General features: G+C 37.0%; 1 protein-coding gene across 8 annotated transcripts in view; it reads left to right on the top strand.

The window, feature by feature from the left end:
• The window catches only part of LOC149565923 (P-loop containing nucleoside triphosphate hydrolases superfamily protein), a 140,612-nt gene that overhangs the window by 32,275 nt on the left and 89,667 nt on the right, over positions 1-18,670 (top strand). For all 8 annotated transcript variants that reach the window (XM_089819384.1, XM_089819382.1, XM_089819379.1 and 5 more), the window contains 2 exons: positions 16,509-16,609; positions 16,727-16,846. In XM_089819384.1, coding sequence (XP_089675510.1) covers positions 16,509-16,609; positions 16,727-16,846 — 221 coding nt within the window. The remainder of the gene's footprint in view (positions 1-16,508; positions 16,610-16,726; positions 16,847-18,670) is intronic.

The following is an 18,670-nucleotide window of genomic DNA, read 5'->3' as shown; positions in this document are numbered from 1 at the left end:
ATTTGTTGCTCATGCATCTGCTGTATAGTCTAAACCTGCTGCCTACTAACCAAGGTAGTAGGCACTAGAATGCCCAAGTCCTCTAGAACTCCCCAAACCTTGTTGAATTCAATTCTCAAGTGGATGTTATTGGGTTCACTCAAAAACTTACATGGTCCAACACCTTTACTTGTATAAAAGAAAAGGTGTGCATTCACTCTAGTGATGCTACCATACCATTCATCAGCACAAATATTGCATCTCCACTTTCTTGTGCCACCTGATGCTGATTCGCTTGTTATTCTAGTGGCAAATTGTTTTAGAGGCGATTTTGGATCAAACTTACCTCTAGCCCACTGTGCCAAACATGAGGAGGGGCAATCAATAAATGGAGTATCGGGTAGTTGAGATGCACTACCCATGGAAGTGGAACTGGTTTGGGCCCCTTGCTGATTTGGCCCAGCCCCAATGTCACTCTCATGCTCACCCCTCTCAATGGTGTCATCATGCTCAGCCCCAACCTCAGGCCTAGGTTTATATTTTGATTCACTGCTACTATCTGAATGAATTTCCATCTCATCATCACTATGAGAATCAATGTGGGAGCTCATTTAGACACAGCATTTCATAAAATGAAAAATAAAACTTAATAAACAAACTTTCAACCTATGCCCTACTTTAAACTTTCTAAAATTTGAAACTAAATAACAAGAATTTGCAAAATGAAACATCAAGAATCTTAATCTATTATTTATAACTGATTCAATGAATGAATGAAAACTATAACAAAATGAAACAACACACATTTAAAACTAAAAACATTCAGCAATAATTTATAAACATGCATTTGAAAATCAGAAAAACAAGTTAAAAAACCTACTTTTTGCTTGAAAAACTCCTTCAACAAGATGCTAAACCTTCCTCCTCTTCTTCTTGCTTCTAGGCTCTCCTTTTTCACTTGCAAACACTTTCTTCACTTTTGCACAAACCCTTATCTCAGCTCTTCACTCTTTTTCTTCTTGCTGTTGCAAATAATGAGAAATGCGAATGTGAAAAAATTTGAAGAATAGAAGGCTTTTGAACATAGGAAGAAGGAATGGGGCCCACATCCCATTATAACAAAAATAGAAACAAAAGATATTAAAGTAATGCCTTTCTTTTATATTTTTAAATTTGCCCCATGTTGTTGCCATGGGAGACGTCCAGGCGTCCCCTCGCACCCACAAGGGACGCGGGACGTCTTGCCGTCTTTGGTGGAGGTGGCGCTTTGAGTGGCACCGCTCGAGATGCCGAGATGGCATTCCCCTGTCTCAGGTGTGTCCCCGTCTTGGGTACGGCCCAGTTTTGTGAGGGGACGTGTCTTTGTGTTTCACTGGATAAATAAGGAATTGAGGCTGAAACATGTTAATTGTTAAATGTATTATGAATTTTGATGCTCAATTAAAAGCATTACATCTAACATATTTTTTTAATAATAAATACTAAGTTCATTATTTAATCACTCATTAACTCAACCAAGCGGATAGGGCATTTGTTCCGAGGAATGAGTAATTTGATCATTTGGGGCAAAAGAGTCCTAATATGGATGAAAATCATGAGGGAGCCTCAAGTTGATCATTTTTGTACTCAAGCAGTTGTAATTATGCCATCTGCCTTCGTGTTAGTGATTAGGAGAGGATTAAGGAATTGAAGCTTAAGTATGCGTTGTTTCTAAATATGATGACATATGGTAATCATTGAGAGCTAACGTTCTCTTATCTCGAAACATTATAAATTACCATTCCTAAGTTTGAACCAAACCCTAGAAAGGGAATTTTGGGACAAATTAACACAGACCCTTTTAGGGGTCATTACATGCAATCATTATCATACCTCTTAATGTACTAACTAAACTAGATTTAGAATTTGGAAAGATATTTAATCAACTTTAGCATACTTGGTGCTCAACTACAAATTCAAAATTAATATATAAATTTAGAATCTTTAGCATCAGCTGAGAAAGTATTTACCCCATCAAACTAATCAACAAATTTGCTATATATTAAATGCAATTTCATATGCTTTACGCCGCAGATAGCTTGGAAAAAATGTTAAAGAATTGTATACATGCAACAACCTATACATTTAACCACAAGACTGTGAACCTTCCTAGTCTGCAGATCCCGAATTCACACCCCAAATTGTAGATCCCTAAGAAGCAGTAGGTCTAATATGTGCATTAAAGAGGCACATTTTCAAAGCACTGTCCTGAAAATATATTTGAAAATATTAGCTTTCAAAGACAAAAAATCAGGCATACTTGCAAAGACTCAATCTATTTCCTTTGCTTTACATCCTTCTCAAGGCATCATAATGAGGCAAGAGAAAGACAAAAAGATGGCTTGAACTTTGGGGAGTCAGACAAGTCAGATTCTCAATTATATGTATTATAAATAAAAAAGAGCATGACTTGAATGTAATTTTTTATTTGGATTGGTAAGATTGGTTTTTGTATATTATTAATAATAAAGATTTACTGACATGAAATATATCATTCCTTTGACCATGTCTATCTAAACCTGCATACATTACTTGACATCCTCTGAAAACCAGCACCCTGCTGAGTCCCACCAAGAACACCATGACCATTCCCTACACCCATACAAAATGGCTCTTTACAGCCCATTGAGTGTATACAACTCATCAATACTTGCAGCCCATTTACAGATTCATGATTTACACCATAACATTCAATACACCAGTTTCAACCCCCCTATCAAACTATCTACCATTCTTTAAAAAACTATTCCATAAAGCTGTAACCCATTGTGACGATTTAGACAAAAACACAGACATATAACTTGTTGGAGATTGTAGCTGCGATAGAGATCTTTATCTCTGGGCGTTAATACTGTTATGATTATCTTCAGCTGAAAAGGACTACATGATACATTGTAATACTAAATATAAAGACGTGTCATGAAACATGTGTTGAGGAACGGAAATATGAAGAGTTGTATTTGAAAATTACGAGTCATGTTTTGGGAAATTGAAGAGACTTTCCGTCGTAATGTGAAGAGTCTCTCTAGTTGTTATATATATTGCATCAAGTGAAAAGCATTGTATACTTGAACATCTTTTTATCAATAAAGTGATATTTTGTTGTGTGGTTGTGTTTTTCCCTTCAATTTTTGAAGGGTTTTCCTAGGGTAATTTCGTGTGTCTCTTGTATCTATTTTGGTTATTTCTTATTGTTGTTTATCATTTATTTCTAGGCAAATATTCAACGTGGTATCATAGCCTTGTATGATAACATCAATGAGGATATTATATGATTGATATGATAGCTGTGAGAGAATTTATTCATGTCTCTTTAGGAGCATTCTCAATTCTCCTTTGTGTTTGCATGTACAACTTTCGTGTTAATGGCTTTGTTTAATGGAGACTATGTTTTGCTTTCTCTCACACGATGAGTCTTGAAGGTGTTGGCCGCTTTATCAAAGTTTGTACTGATATTAATCCAGAGGCTTTAATGCATCTTTCAGGGCTTATTCCATGTCAAAAGAGCTGGTTTTGAAATTGTCCAAAGAAAATTCTCTTTTGATTACCATTAGTGGGATTCATACCTGGTGACATCGTGTAGCTTGGTCTGTGTTGTGTAACGCTTTTAGTTATTGGGAGTTCACTTGCTTGGAATCAATTCTCACGTTCTTTCTGTAACCGTTGGATCAACGGTGTCATGGCATCGTGATTACACTCAATAATCCTTAGTTTTCTTATCTATGTGACTATGATAGCGACAATATGTGTTATTGGTGGGTTGTTGTAGCAAGGCTGTCAATCTGAACGATGATGTGTTGGGACTGTTAGTGTTTAAAGCGGACTTCATGATCCAAATTCATTCTTTAGGTCTTGGAATGAAGAGGAGAATAGTCCTTACAACTGGGTGGGGGTAAAGTGCAATATGAGAGCGGGGAGTATAACAGAGTTGGTGTTGGACAATCTTTCACCCTTTGGAAAGTTTGGGAGGGGTCTCACCAGGCTTCAGTTTCTTCCAATATTGTCCCTTGCAAGCAACAGATCTAGCGCAAATTGAAAGCCTCAACATTCTGAATTTATATGCTCTCTTTGGCGCGGTTACTGCTAACCTCTTTCAACAATGAATGGTCTTCACAACATGTCACCAAGTTTTGGCACATCATCAAGTGATTGCTCGCTTGGGCTGTATGAGTTTCCAGTATTCATCACGAGGCAATTGTGTATAAACACCTGTCGAAATTGTTGCAATATTGGCATGAATTTTTGGTGGGAACTATTCTGGCTGGTTGGACATGTCCTTTTATGTCAAGGGAAATAACATAACAACACCATGAGAATCTAGAAGTGTTCACAATGTATACAACTTGAACGATGTTGAGACGCAAAGAAAAAAATGAAGTAAAGCCCTGTGTTAAAGAGTCCTAGCAAGAAAGGAGAAGGGAGTCTAGAAAGAGAAAAGCCAAGGAACTTTGCATCATGCTTGTCTTGCTGTTAACTCCAGTGTGGTCTGCTGCTGTCGTGATTTCTCGCATGTTCATCTTCAAACGGTGATATGATTTGGCAAATGTGTCTTATTGCCAATGTATCGGCTGCACATGTCATTGGTTGACTCATTCCCGAATCTCTCCTCCACGTTTTAACAATAGGAATAAAGATAGTTATTTTTTTTGGGCTTGATGGATACTTTCTTTGTCTTCATACGTTTTCTCAGACATTTTGTTTTATCTTCCGTGAAAAGTTGTTTGCAACTTGAAGTAACGTTGGCGGTATTTGGGGTATTGATTTTTTGCATACAATTGTATTTGCCCAAATTGTATTTTATTAAAAGAATATTGAAGGAAAACAGATATACATAGAGGAAGAAAGTCTGAATTTCACCCCTTGGGTTGTCGCCGAATTGCATTGATCAAAGTAGTCATTGATTGATCTATACGAGAAGTTGATGTCAATTTAATCTCTATTGGTTATAGGATGCAACAACAATAATCTTTAGAGGGAAATGTTTAACTTCAGAGGGAGTTGTTTTTGGTCAAGAGGGAGTCTTTATAGTGTCCATGCTTTTCTTATACATGCATATAATGCTTGTGATATTTGTAAAATGTGAGCCTCTTGTTGGAAAAGAGTTTCAGCTATGAATTCCTTTATTATAGATTTTGAGACTCTAGTGGGAAAAGAGTTTCAATTGTGATTTTATGAGTTATTATTCATGTGAAATTAATAATAAGTTGTAAGGACAACCTGATAATTCTTTCACTTATGAGAGATTCATATTGAGTATCATGTAGAGAGAGTCCATGTTGTCATCATGTTGAGAGATTCCATGATGGGAGTTGGAAGTCACATTGAGAGAATCCATGACTGGATCACGTTGAGAGAATCCGTGATTAAATGTTGGTTGTAAACCTTACTAACTTGTCATGTTGAGAGATTCCATGACAACATCACGTTGAGTGAGTTCGTGATGAAAGTTGATTGTGATTTTTACAGGTTTGTCATGTTGAGAGATTCCATGACATCATCTCATTGAGTGAGTTCGTGATGAAAGTTGAATGGGATTTTTAAAGTTTTTTCTTGTTGAGTGATTCCATGATTATTAGTTATGAATGAATATTTCCATCTATCTTGTTGAGTGATTCCATGATTACGAGCAATCGTTACAAGCCTATCATGTTGAGTGATTCCATGATTAGTAACAATGAGTAAATTGATAAGTAGGAGATGATTTTCCACAGCTAGTCAAATTGTGATGTGAATATCAGGATTTAACTGTGTGATTTTTGAGTCAAACTCGATGACCCATGTTTCATGAGTAGTGATTCAACATGAATCCATCTCTCATGAGAATAAATGGAACACTTAGCACTCATTGGATCTAGGTGATGCTCACAGGGGTGAAGCACCGGGACTTCCCGGGAGGTCACCCATCCCAGTACTACTCCAGCCTGAGCGCGCTTAACTACGGAGTTTCCTCCACAGTTAAACCCAAAGCTTGCAACCCCATTTGCAAAACCTTCACCAAGTGTTGTGCCTTATGAACCATTCATTAGAAAGCCCCTTAAGCTCATCAATTGATAAGTAGGAGATGATTTTCCACAGCTAGTCAAATTGTGATGTGAATATCAGGATTTAACTGTGTGATTTTTGAGTCAAACTCGATGACCCATGTTTCATGAGTAGTGATTCAACATGAATCCATCTCTCATGAGAATAAATGGAACACTTAGCACTCATTGGATCTAGGTGATGCTCACAGGGGTGAAGCACCGGGACTTCCCGGGAGGTCACCCATCCCAGTACTACTCCAGCCTGAGCGCGCTTAACTACGGAGTTTCCTCCACAGTTAAACCCAAAGCTTGCAACCCCATTTGCAAAACCTTCACCAAGTGTTGTGCCTTATGAACCATTCATTAGAAAGCCCCTTAAGCTCATCAATTGATAAGTAGGAGATGATTTTCCACAGCTAGTCAAATTGTGATGTGAATATCAGGATTTAACTGTGTGATTTTTGAGTCAAACTCGATGACCCATGTTTCATGAGTAGTGATTCAACATGAATCCATCTCTCATGAGAATAAATGGAACACTTAGCACTCATTGGATCTAGGTGATGCTCACAGGGGTGAAGCACCGGGACTTCCCGGGAGGTCACCCATCCCAGTACTACTCCAGCCTGAGCGCGCTTAACTACGGAGTTTCCTCCACAGTTAAACCCAAAGCTTGCAACCCCATTTTTGGGTTTAACTGTGGAGGAAACTCCGTAGTTAAGCGCGCTCAGGCTGGAGTAGTACTGGGATGGGTGACCTCCCGGGAAGTCCCGGTGCTTCACCCCTGTGAGCATCACCTAGATCCAATGAGTGCTAAGTGTTCCATTTATTCTCATGAGAGATGGATTCATGTTGAATCACTACTCATGAAACATGGGTCATCGAGTTTGACTCAAAAATCACACAGTTAAATCCTGATATTCACATCACAATGAGTAAATTGTTCTCTTAGTGTCATGTCGAGAGATTCCATGACAACATCATGTTGAGAGAGTTTGTGATGAAAGCTGGTTGTGTTTCTTGCAGGGTTTTCATGTTGAGTGATTCCATAAATTTTATAGGATCTATGTGATTATATTTTATCATTAACATTTTGTTTGCAGCCTTGTGTGACTGCGCAGCTAAAGATCTCTCTCCCGCTAAGAGTGTTGGAGATTGCAACTACGATTGAGATCTTTATCTCTGGGCGTTAATACCGTTATGGTTACTTTCTACTGAAAATGATTAATGATAAATTGTAATATTAAATATAAAGACATGTCATGCAACATGCGTTGAGGCATGAAAATACAAAGAATTGTATTTGAAAATTAAGAGTCATGTTTTGGGAAATTGAAGAGACCTTTGGTTGTAATGTGAAGAGTCTCTCTACTTGTTATATATATCACATCAAGTGTAAAACATTGTATACTTGAACATTTTATTATCAATAAAGTGATATTTTGTTGTGTTGACTGTGTTTTCCCTTCAATTTTGGAAGGGTTTCCTAGGATAATTTTGTGTCTCTTGTATCTATTTTGGTTTTTTTTTTTTTTAATTTAAATTTTTAAAAGAGGGGTAAACGCTTTGACCTGGAGCTATGAACCAGTGAGGCCACAGTGATGCCACAAACGGGGACCTCATCCCCATGAGATTTGAACCTTGATGGCAAGGATAACAACACAACAACTTAACCATCACAACATGCCACTATTGGCAAGTACCTATTTTGGTTATTCCTTGTTGTTGTTTATCATTTATTTCTAGGCAAATATCCAACATAATTGTTGCTGGAAATTTGTTTATTCAATGATTTCTGTAATCCATCAGATATGTGAAAAAGAATGATACTATCAAATTATCAATGTTAAAGCAAGTTTAACAATCGGGGCATACTATCATATACAACAATCAGCATAGGTATGAAGTTGGAGTAATTTTTCATTGTCGTTATTTAATTTCCTAGAAAATTTGATTAGGGATGTCAACCCTACTTGGTTCTAAAGGCACCCTTTGGATAGTTATAGTTTGTATTGGCCACCAACCATCTCATAGGAACTTTCAATGACAGTAATGAAGAGTAAAAAACATGAATATTGCATTTAAAAAAATTGATATCTTGGAAGAGATTTAAAGGACTTCACTAAGCCCTCAAAGCAGGAAAAACACATCAGAAAAATGTTGTGTCTTCCTAACATTCTAGGGTGTAAAAATGTGACAAATATTATGAAAGTGTCTCATGAATTTCACTTTCTCCCTTGGTTGGTGATTAGCTTCTCTAGATACTCTGAAAACATCATGCTCAATACTGTTGTATAATGTTTCACAACTATTTGCCAATCAATGGTGGTGCTATTTATTTAGACTTTCTACAGTTCTCATGTATTTGAATGGGGTGGATGATGTGTTTTCAACTTGCAACCAAGAGGGTGGAAGCCCTGAGCGTACAACCCCATTAAATAGCTATATTTTAGGAAAGGCAACTCAATCAATATGAGATAATTTTGTAGGATCTATATGGGTCAAGCTACCAATGTTTAAACAAAATCTTTTGAAGATGGTTCCCATCCATAAGTTATCTCATAGGAAGGTCTATCAAACAAGGCTCAACAAAGGGGGATTTATAATTGACTTGAAATGATTCAACTTTTGTAATGTCCCCTTAGGGATGCACTCGCAATTTCCACAAAATAACAATAGTAATAACATAATTTATTTGCTAGAGTATTTTTTATTAAATTACATATTAGTAATTGCAACAATGAAGTTGATCATTTGGTAGACAATAACTATAAAGATCCTTTTCAATCTGGGGGACTATCTGACTACCACTGGCCTTGAAAGGGATGCAGAACAAAACATAGAGCAAAGATTCAACCGGGATGTTCTTCAGAAAGAGGCCAGTGACCAGGCGAATCAAGTGAACCAAATGAACACTCCTACCAGGATTCAGGAGGGCGAGGCCAGTCAGAAGGACAATGATGCTACAGAATATGCTAGAAATGATAAAATTGATGAGTTTCATGGTTTCAGAGACCCCATAGCCCAATGGATCTTTTGATGGTCACTAGTCATATGCTAAGCAAGCTTGCATCCCCTCTGAGTTGCGAAAAATGTTAGCCAAAATGCCCTCCCGCCAAAGAATCAAATTTAAATGATAATTCACCCAACAAGTGCCTAGGGTTTTGAATTGAGCATTTTCTATATCTTATATTATAGCTTGGAATGTTTTAAGTCGTGACCATGCGATCCGAACAGTTGCGGTTTGTTGATCGTCAACTAAGGTAAAGATGGCGAAGGTGCGACTGCTTTGTTTTCACCTGATCACATGGTTATATTGACATGCTATGGTTTAAGCTGCGATGGTGCGGAAAAGGCAAATCTTCAGTGCTTCAAAGACATATCTTGCACTGTTAGATCATCCTGATCTATGGTCAACGCATGATTGCCGTGAGTCAAGAATTGGCTAAGTTGTGATTTGTGATCGAGCGGTTCCCCTTGTTTCGCTTGGTCGCAGGGGTCAAATAGGAACCTTGGGTTAAAGTGGCGACGATGTGGATATGGTCCAACCTCAACCTTTGCAAGATTGCAGTGGTTAGTAAAGAATGCTAAGATCAGGTTGTGAGGCAGCGATGATTAGTGGATCGCGGTTTTGCAAGCAGTAATGGTTATTAAGGAAAGGTGGTGGCAAGGTTGCGATCGTGGATGGTCAAACACAAGGCATAATGATTGAATCGCTGACAGAGTGGCATAATGGTAAGAAATGTTTGGTCCACGTAGCAAGACTCAATGGTTAAAACTCAGTTGACTAAAAGTCATGATCGATTTCCAAATTGGTGGCAGTAGAAGCAATTCCTTGAATGATGAATCCGATCTTTCCGATCTCCTGTAACCACTTTCATTGATCCCTAGGCTTGATAAATGCAAAGAGATACTCCACCACTGTCTGTTGATCCATTCATTTAGTTAGAGATTAAATAACTGTTGCTCTTGACCTCTCAGAGATTTGTTTAGTGAGGAAGTGATCCTCTCATGTATGGATTTACGCAATAGTTAGATCTTTTCAGTTTTGCAGTGATTATTCTTTGAAGATTTGATTGTAGTGGTTGATTTATATCTTACGAGGGAAGTTATCCAAGTTATGTTGGCACTATAAAGGCAAATATTGTACTCTTTCTTAGGGTCGGATCTTCTCTGTTTTCCCTAGTATTGCCTTGGCATGCTACTGTAAAATTCTCTCTTTGCCTTTGAATTATATGACTCTCTGCCTTATCTCTTTCAACCGGTCGTACTATGCAAGCTTGCCTGCCTCTCTTCGACGTAGTGTGAATATTTGTAATCTGCATTTTCTGTATCTCTTCGGCCCGTGAATGAGAAGAAGTGAAGCAATTTTCCTTGTGTCACTCATGTGGTTGTTTGATATAATAGTACTTTGCATGTATGGGCAGAGACTGGCCTGAACACCCTATTTTGGTCCATCACCTCTTTAGAATAGATTACGTAGTTACTTTCATGTATTTCATCTCCCTTTTCTCTTCAATAATAGTTTTAAGTGCATCCTAATAGTAGAGGAAGCCGACCTTCTTTGGAGACTCAACCTCATAGTTCAAGTCCCACAGCTTGGATGTTGTTTCCATGTTTCACGAGGTTGTCCTTAGGTAAGACTTTGTACAAGGGTGCAAGCTTTTGTGACAACAGTAACCCAACCCTCTACACAACCATGCCAATTGATTAGAGAGATCAATCCATACAATTTTGTACAATTAAATGAAACAACAAAATTGCCAGAAAAAACAAAGTTTTTTTATTCAATTTACTCCAAACTTCTTACAAAAGTATCCAACCACTCATTTTTCAATCTATCATGGTTTAATAGCCCTCCTACAACTTCTACAACCAATTTTCAAATGGTCGTGGCCTTTTGTTTGCTACTTGCAACAATCCAACAACTTTACAAAATGTTGCTGACAACTTTTGCATTTTATGAGGAACTTTTACCACATTTGATCAAAACTCCTCAAATTGACTCCTGGGCTCATCCTAGACCTAAAACATTATCAAACACACCATTTGACCCTATTGTTGTTAAGGTTGTAGCTTTAGTCGAATTGATTTTTCCATGAGATATTTTGTTGATGGTAAACCATCATTAAGATAAGTATCTTATATATATATATAATTATATATAATTATATATATATTATATTATATAATAATATATTCTATATACATGGTTATTTATATTACTAATATATTAGTATGTTATCTAGTGATGATTAACCGTAGAGACATGTCTCCTCTCATATTTATAAGCCTTCATTATAAGATCATTATTTTGAGGGAGAATATTTGAAGTGCAATCCTTTGTAAATGATATCTTCTCTATGAGGAGAAGTTCTAAGTGAAACTCCTTGTAATGTATTCTTCTCTGTGAGAGAAAATTAAGGTGAAAGCCTTTGTACCACTCTCTGACTTGGTTCATGGTGGTTACTATTTCACATATGATATGTAATGAAAGGTGACGATCTTTCATTGACATATATAAATAGAAGGTAACCATTGTAAGGTGACGATCTTATAAATGGTAGACCTGTTATCATGACAGGCTTCATTAAGTTGTTGTCCCAGAGTGTTGGAAGTCATGATAACAAACGTATCATACAAAAGGTAACCATTGTAAGGTGGAGATCTTATAAATGATAGACCTGTTATCATGATAGGCTTCATTAAGTTGTTGTCCCAGAGTGCTGGAAGTCATGACAACGAATGTAGCATACAAAAAGTAACCATTGTAAGGTGGCGATCTTATAAATGGTAGACCTGTTATCATAACAGACTTCATTAAGTTGCTGCTACAGAGTGCTGGAAGTCATGATAACGAACGTGTTATGATCAGACTTCATTAAGTTGTTGTCCCAGAGTGCTAAAGATCATGATACTTGTCATGACAGAGACCATGACATTGTGACTTCTTGTTATTTGATAAACTATATTAAATTGTTGTCTCGGAGTGCTAGAAATTAGATAACTCATATCTGTCTAGGATATAACATATTCTTTTGGTAGGCATCAAGGAATTGATGCCACTACACATACCAGAAGAGTTAGTATGATGAATGTTTACCGCATAGGGTAAATAGATTAATGCACACAGATAATAGACAAGAACAACAATACTCCTTTTATTATTTGCATATGCCAAAGAGATTACGTAATGCTTCCCATGATGATTACAATGATTTCCCATAGTGTACATATACCATTCCAAAGAACCTTCCCCAATGGGTCCATCGGCTACATAATAAATCATTACCAACTACATGCTAATCTACCCGTCCGCTACACAATATTTATTGACGACGTCGGCTAAACAATATCTACCGATGACATCATCCCCCCCAAAAAGAAAAGTCGTCTCCAGATAACAATTACAAAATATTCGAGACAGTTTAACAAAACGAAATACATTAATTGACTAACTTCAACAAGATAGATCTGTTTCTATCACACCACTTTCATATTCGTCTCGTGCCTTCACCAAACTGGTCTCCAAACCACATTGCATCTGTAGCCTCTGCTAACACAATACTGTCTCCTTAGTCAAGCTGACCTCGGTAGCTACTTGTGCCGCTTTCTCTTTCAACTCCTGGGTACACTTAGCCAAGTGTCGCTGTACTGCCTTCAACTATATGATCAGCTCCTTTCGAGCTCTCTATGCATCCACCAAGATAGCTTCACGCCAACACCTACTCCGAGTGCTTCAAAGCATATCACCCCTCTCAAAAGGCTTGCTCCGTTGATCTTTCCACCTTTAGCACACTATGTTTGTAGTAGCTCCAGGTCTCATCGACTGGTCACACTGCCCACGACTGATAATTGAATTGACTGGGGGTCTAGGGGGCATCGCCCCTAGTGGGGGGTTGAGGGGTAGCGCCCCCGCGGGGTCCTAGGGTAGCTCCCTATCGCGATACAGGGCGGGGTCGAGGAGCAGCGCCCCCGCCGCCAAGACCAAATTAGCACTCTCAAAGCCACACAAAACTCCATGGAACACACCATTTTTGTGATTTTCTTTTGATCCCACACTCTTTCTCACAACTGCTTATGTTTCCTACCTGTTTATGTCTTTCCCTTCCCCTCAACATCATACATTATTCATTCTGAACATCTTTGAGTTGTTTTTTTTTTTTGCTCCTTCCTCTGCTTGTCCGCTGTTGTGCCTCTTTCATTTTTTCTGTCTCTCTCACTCCTAACTGCTCTGATGCTTTTGCCTTCCACAGTTGAAGATGAGTGTCGTTGCTACATCATCGCTAAACTTCACAAAAAAAACACCCCTTGCATTCGTTTGATGTGGAATGTAGAGCCGCGGAGGACAAGTAAAGAACAATCCACGGGAGATAGGGAACCATCCGTGGAGGAGAAGGTAGTTGTGGAGACACCCGTGGAGGAGAAGCGTAGTCGTGGAAGCCAAATAGAAGTCTGCAGAGGAAAGGATGTCCGCGGGAGTTTAGAACTCTGTTGTTATGAACCCAACCAATTTAAACACTCTTTGATACAAATGCACAGTTGTCATGTGCCCTCATAAATTCGGCCTGAATATACGAATGGAAGCTCATACATCCCACAGAGATTTAAAACACAGTCGAAAGCACATCCCACGGAGAGTTTAAAGCACAACCAAATGCACATCCGCGGAGATTTAGAACACAGTCTGTGGGAATCTAAAACACATCTGTGGAGATACAAAACAGAGGCCGCGGACTGGAAGACATAAGCCACAGACATTTAAGGCACATCCGGCTGGTCACTTTTTGCAGGGTAGTGGTGTCTGCGGAGTGACCCGGGTTCGTTCCCTGGCAACGATGCCAAATGTTTACCGCATAGGGTAAATAGATTAATGCACACAAATAATAGACAAGAACAACAATACTCCTTTTATTATTCACATATGCCAAAGAGATTACATAATGCTTCCCATGATGATTACAATGATTCCCTACAGTGTACATACACTGTTCTGAAGAACATTCCCGAATGGGTCCGTCGCCTACATAATAAATTATTACCTACATGCTAATCTACTCGTTCGCTACACAATATTTACTGACAACGTCGGCTACACAATATCTACCGATGACAATGAATATCATATGATTGATTTCTTGTTGAATTATACTTCAGATTATATTGAAATATATTATCTAAGCTGATGGTATGTTGATATCCTTAAATATGTCATTCCAGGAATATTATACTACAATTATACCTCTTCATATACTTGACAGCATAATGTGATCTATGACAATCCTCCCTAGCTAAGAGAGAGTGTTAAGGTTGTAGCTTCAGTCAGATTGATTTTACCATGAGATACTTTGTTGATGGTAAACCATCATTAAGATAAATATTTTATATATATATATATAAAATATTATATTTGTATTATATTATATATATAATAATATATTCTATATATATGGTTATTTGTATTACTAATATATTAATATGTTATCTTGTGATGATTAACTATAGAGACATGTCTCTTCATAAGACATGTCTTCTACTCTCATATTTATAAGCCTTCATTAGCATTTGGAACACAATCAATAAAATGGCATTGTTAGTACATTTGCAGCGATCCTAGAAATCAACAATTGTGACCTATCACATGGACCCCATGGTCTAATTGAATTCCAAGTTTATACACTTGGAGTCCATTAGCCTTACAAAATGGTTCAATTTACATTGTTTATGATCCATTTGGATGCAATCCCTTATTCCCTTGATGCCTACTTCCTAACCCCTTACACACCCTTGTTTCCATTAAGGTGCCCTGCACCATACACACACACGCATGGGAATTCTCCTTCTTTTTCAATTTCCACGCATAGACTTACTAATTTTAGTCTGCGTATATAAATTCAGAGTCTGCCATTTATTGGCTTGATATCTGAGATCAGATCAAATACTTACTCTATTTCATTCACTTTATTGATGCATCTTTGTTTCGGCTCCATACATCTTAATGTGTATGTTTGTGTTTACTTGTACATTTCTCCTTTAATCTGATCTTATCATTTATTTACTGAGCTCTTATTTTATCTATTCCCTTTCATCTTTGAAATCCTCCCTTACAAATGAAGTGTTTCTCATTTATATCTTTGATTGTAGGAAGGTTTGCATCTCTTCATAACATCATCCCCTTTTGGAAGGGCTGCATTTCTTCAAGTCCTGCCCTTGAGTAAATAATTGTCAGTAATTACATTTTGTAAAAAGTAGGTGCTGCCCATCAGTAAATAATTGTAAGTAATTACATTTACTTTAAACTAGTCACCGCCCTTGTCTAGATTCAGTCAACCTCCTTCAAATACTTAATGTCCACCACTTAGGGTTCGTTATAGAGTTTGCCCTTGCTAATAATTAATGTATTTAGTCTTGATTGGCTCTTGCCTGGCTTATTTGTAAGTTCTGTGATTTGTATTTGTAAAAGAAGAGATTATCTAAAGGATGTGACTTATTCTAAATTCACAGGAGAATGACAACTTCAAAACAATATCTAGAGATTCCTCTAGACAGGTAGGCGGATACAAATTTAGTGATAGATTTTATAATAACATTAGTTTTCATTGAAAATAATAATTGCATCAGATCATTTTATACTTATCTTCACAAACTTCATGAATCTCAAATTTGGTTTTCTTCAATCAGTATGTCCACACATTTGTTGCCAAATTAATGAAGAATCAGAGCATTTGGATGCTTTTTCTATGCCAGTGAGGTGCTGATGCCTCTTTAGTATTAAATGTGTGAACTCTGAAACTAACTATAGTATAAACACCTCTATGAATTTTGAAAGAACAAGTGTCTGATATTAAAAGAGTATGCTAAAACCTTTTTCTTTAGTCTTTACAATTTCGTGTACACTTTACATCGGTTTGAAGACAAGTACTCTCTAGTATTTTTGCTCGACGAGTTCTTACAAGTTTGACTCTCGAGTTTTTATAGACACGATAAATATGTGGGTAAAAATGCCTGTACGGGTAAATGGTGGTTAAAGCTTGTTTGTCACACATTTGTGTTCGGAGATATCAATGCATTTACTTTTTTGAGATGTCGATTTTTAATTGAATACATTTTGTAATTGAATTTTGCAAAAAAATTATTTTCAGTTTTTAGTATCGACTAAGTTGCTGAGTTTTTTTGCCAAGTATTTGTTGAGCGAAATTTTTGGGCCTGCCGAGAATGCTCTGAGTCCTAGTTTGCAAACTATGGAATAGACAATAACATAGACCAAAAAATGGAGATTCCCATTTTCATAATGTTTTTTTTTTTGGAAAAATAGAAGCAATTTATTAACAAAATAAATCTTTCGGTGATTTTAAATAATGAAGGTTTAAATTGAATTCTTTATGTATGTTAGGTACAATCATTTTGTATCATGTCAGTGACAATCTTCTGAGGAACTAATAGGCAAATTTTGTGTTTATTTAACAGTATCTGCAAAGAAAGAGAGGGAAGAGACTCAAATTTCAATGAATGCGCAGTTTCGTGCAATAAAACCTAGTCCTGAGATCATTTCATACATCAGCAATAATGTATGTTTTGGCCTGTCATCAGTAATTGTTCTTTTTTATTTTCAGTTTTGTGTGCAACTTAATTGTGTCTTCTGTTTTATTTAGCCTGAGTTTATCCCCTATTTGTTATCTTTATAGCTTGTTGGTCGTAGGCGTTTAAAAGAATTGAGGAATGCTGGTTACAATATTGACATTTCTGCTCCACTTGATAATGTTCCCCATTCAACAAGTAGAGAGCGGGAGCGAATTGAGGAAAATGTACGTTTCTCTTCTTGAATTCTTCCATTTGCTTGTGTAATCTTTGGATTTCAGATGCTTACACACACTCACATTTTCATATATAGACATGGCATGACAGGGATAATGCAAATTGATGAGGGGTCAAAATTGCAAAAATACATGATAGTGATGGTTGAGAACCTCGATCTTTATCTATAGTCATTCCGTAGCCCATGTTGAATTTGATAAAGGAAACAGCTTGAAAAGATGAGATTGTTGGATATTGTTCCGTTAGAACTTAGAATGACCATCAAGCATTGTCCTAGAATTAATATGCTTTGCATACATTTTTCTAAGGGGCACAAGGTTGACCTTTTTCTGTTTTATATTTACATGACTGATAATTTAGGCAAAACAAATTACAAAATAGAAAATTCATTCATGAAGGAATAGCTCACGTTTGTGACTGTTTTCAGTTACATGATTAACAGGATAGTTACATGGTAACCAACTCACAAAACAAAGATTCAAGGCCAGAGGTCCCCTTGGTTTGCACCTTCTACAGACAAACATCCATCCAAATCTTGTTTTCCATGTTTTGATAAAATTGATTGGGGCAGACATAATAAAAAATGTTTTTCTTGCTGGGAGAATGAAGAGCACCACTAGGGACCTCACTCATATTACTGATCTACTGAGTAACTCATCAACAGGGTTAGTATTTAACCAACATATTTCCATAGATACATTGAATGTTGTTCAACTGATATAATGTGAGATGATATTGGCAATGTGCTTTTTGAAGTTCTTATGATATTTACCAAAGGTCAAAGCTTAGCATTAAGCTCCTACCTTATCCTTTCTAGAACATCAATTACATTATGTCAACTTTCTTGAAAACAAAAAATATTACATAGCCAATTAGTGAAGTCTTAAGAAAGATAGAAGCAAAGCTCTGATTTATTCTAACTTACACTCTTTGAACTTTCAGCTTGGTAATATGCTATCATAATATCATTCAGTATTTTCTCTCGTCTTAGTTTTGTTTGCTAATCACTTAGCAAACATGATTGATCATTGCTCCACACAGTAGTATTCCATTTACATACATGATGTTGACATTATACAAGGGACCTTATTATATTAGATATAAATCAGAGTGGTACATATTTTACCATGCCAAGCTTCAAGGCTATCAGTCAAAGCTAGGGCAAAATAAAGAGAAGGATGCATATTAGAACTCATTGGGACAAATTAAAATCTAGAATCTTTCTTAGATCCTCTTGAAGCTTGATTGGCCACCAGTGAGGGGTGAATCGTAAAAAATGAGGTTGTGGTTGTCAAGGCAAATTAGAGAGAAGGTTGCATATTAGAAATCATTGGTACAACCAAAATCTAGAATCTTTTTCAGGTCCTCTTGAAGCTTGGTTGGCCACGACTGAGGGGCCAAACTATAACAAATGAAATTGTGGTTGTCAAGAGCCAAATTGGCTATCTCATCTGCTTCTTCATTGAACTCTTTAGGAACATGGCTGAATTGAATCTCTTGGAACTTGTTATACCAGCTCGGAATCTTCTCCAACTCTTGCTATTTGCCACTTTTTTCTATGGAATCACTCAGGATCAGATTGCAAGCTAATGATTAGCTTTGGACCAGATTCAATTTGTAGATTTCACCACCTGATTTTGAGAGTCTCTTGCATCCCTTAATGACATATTTGATATCTGCTAAATTATTAGTTATATGTCCCAATTTCCAAAGGCTACAGATTTATCTGAATATCTACCAGTACCTCCCATACTAGGTTGAGCCCATTGACACACCATCTGTATTCAACTTATTGTACTTAAAAGGAGTTGTCA

The sequence above is a fragment of the Cupressus sempervirens genome, chromosome 3 (genome assembly GCF_028749045.1).
Source record: "Cupressus sempervirens isolate cs-2001-9-10 chromosome 3, ASM2874904v1, whole genome shotgun sequence".
NCBI lineage: Eukaryota > Viridiplantae > Streptophyta > Pinopsida > Cupressales > Cupressaceae > Cupressus > Cupressus sempervirens.
This window is presented reverse-complemented; position numbering and strand designations above follow the sequence as displayed.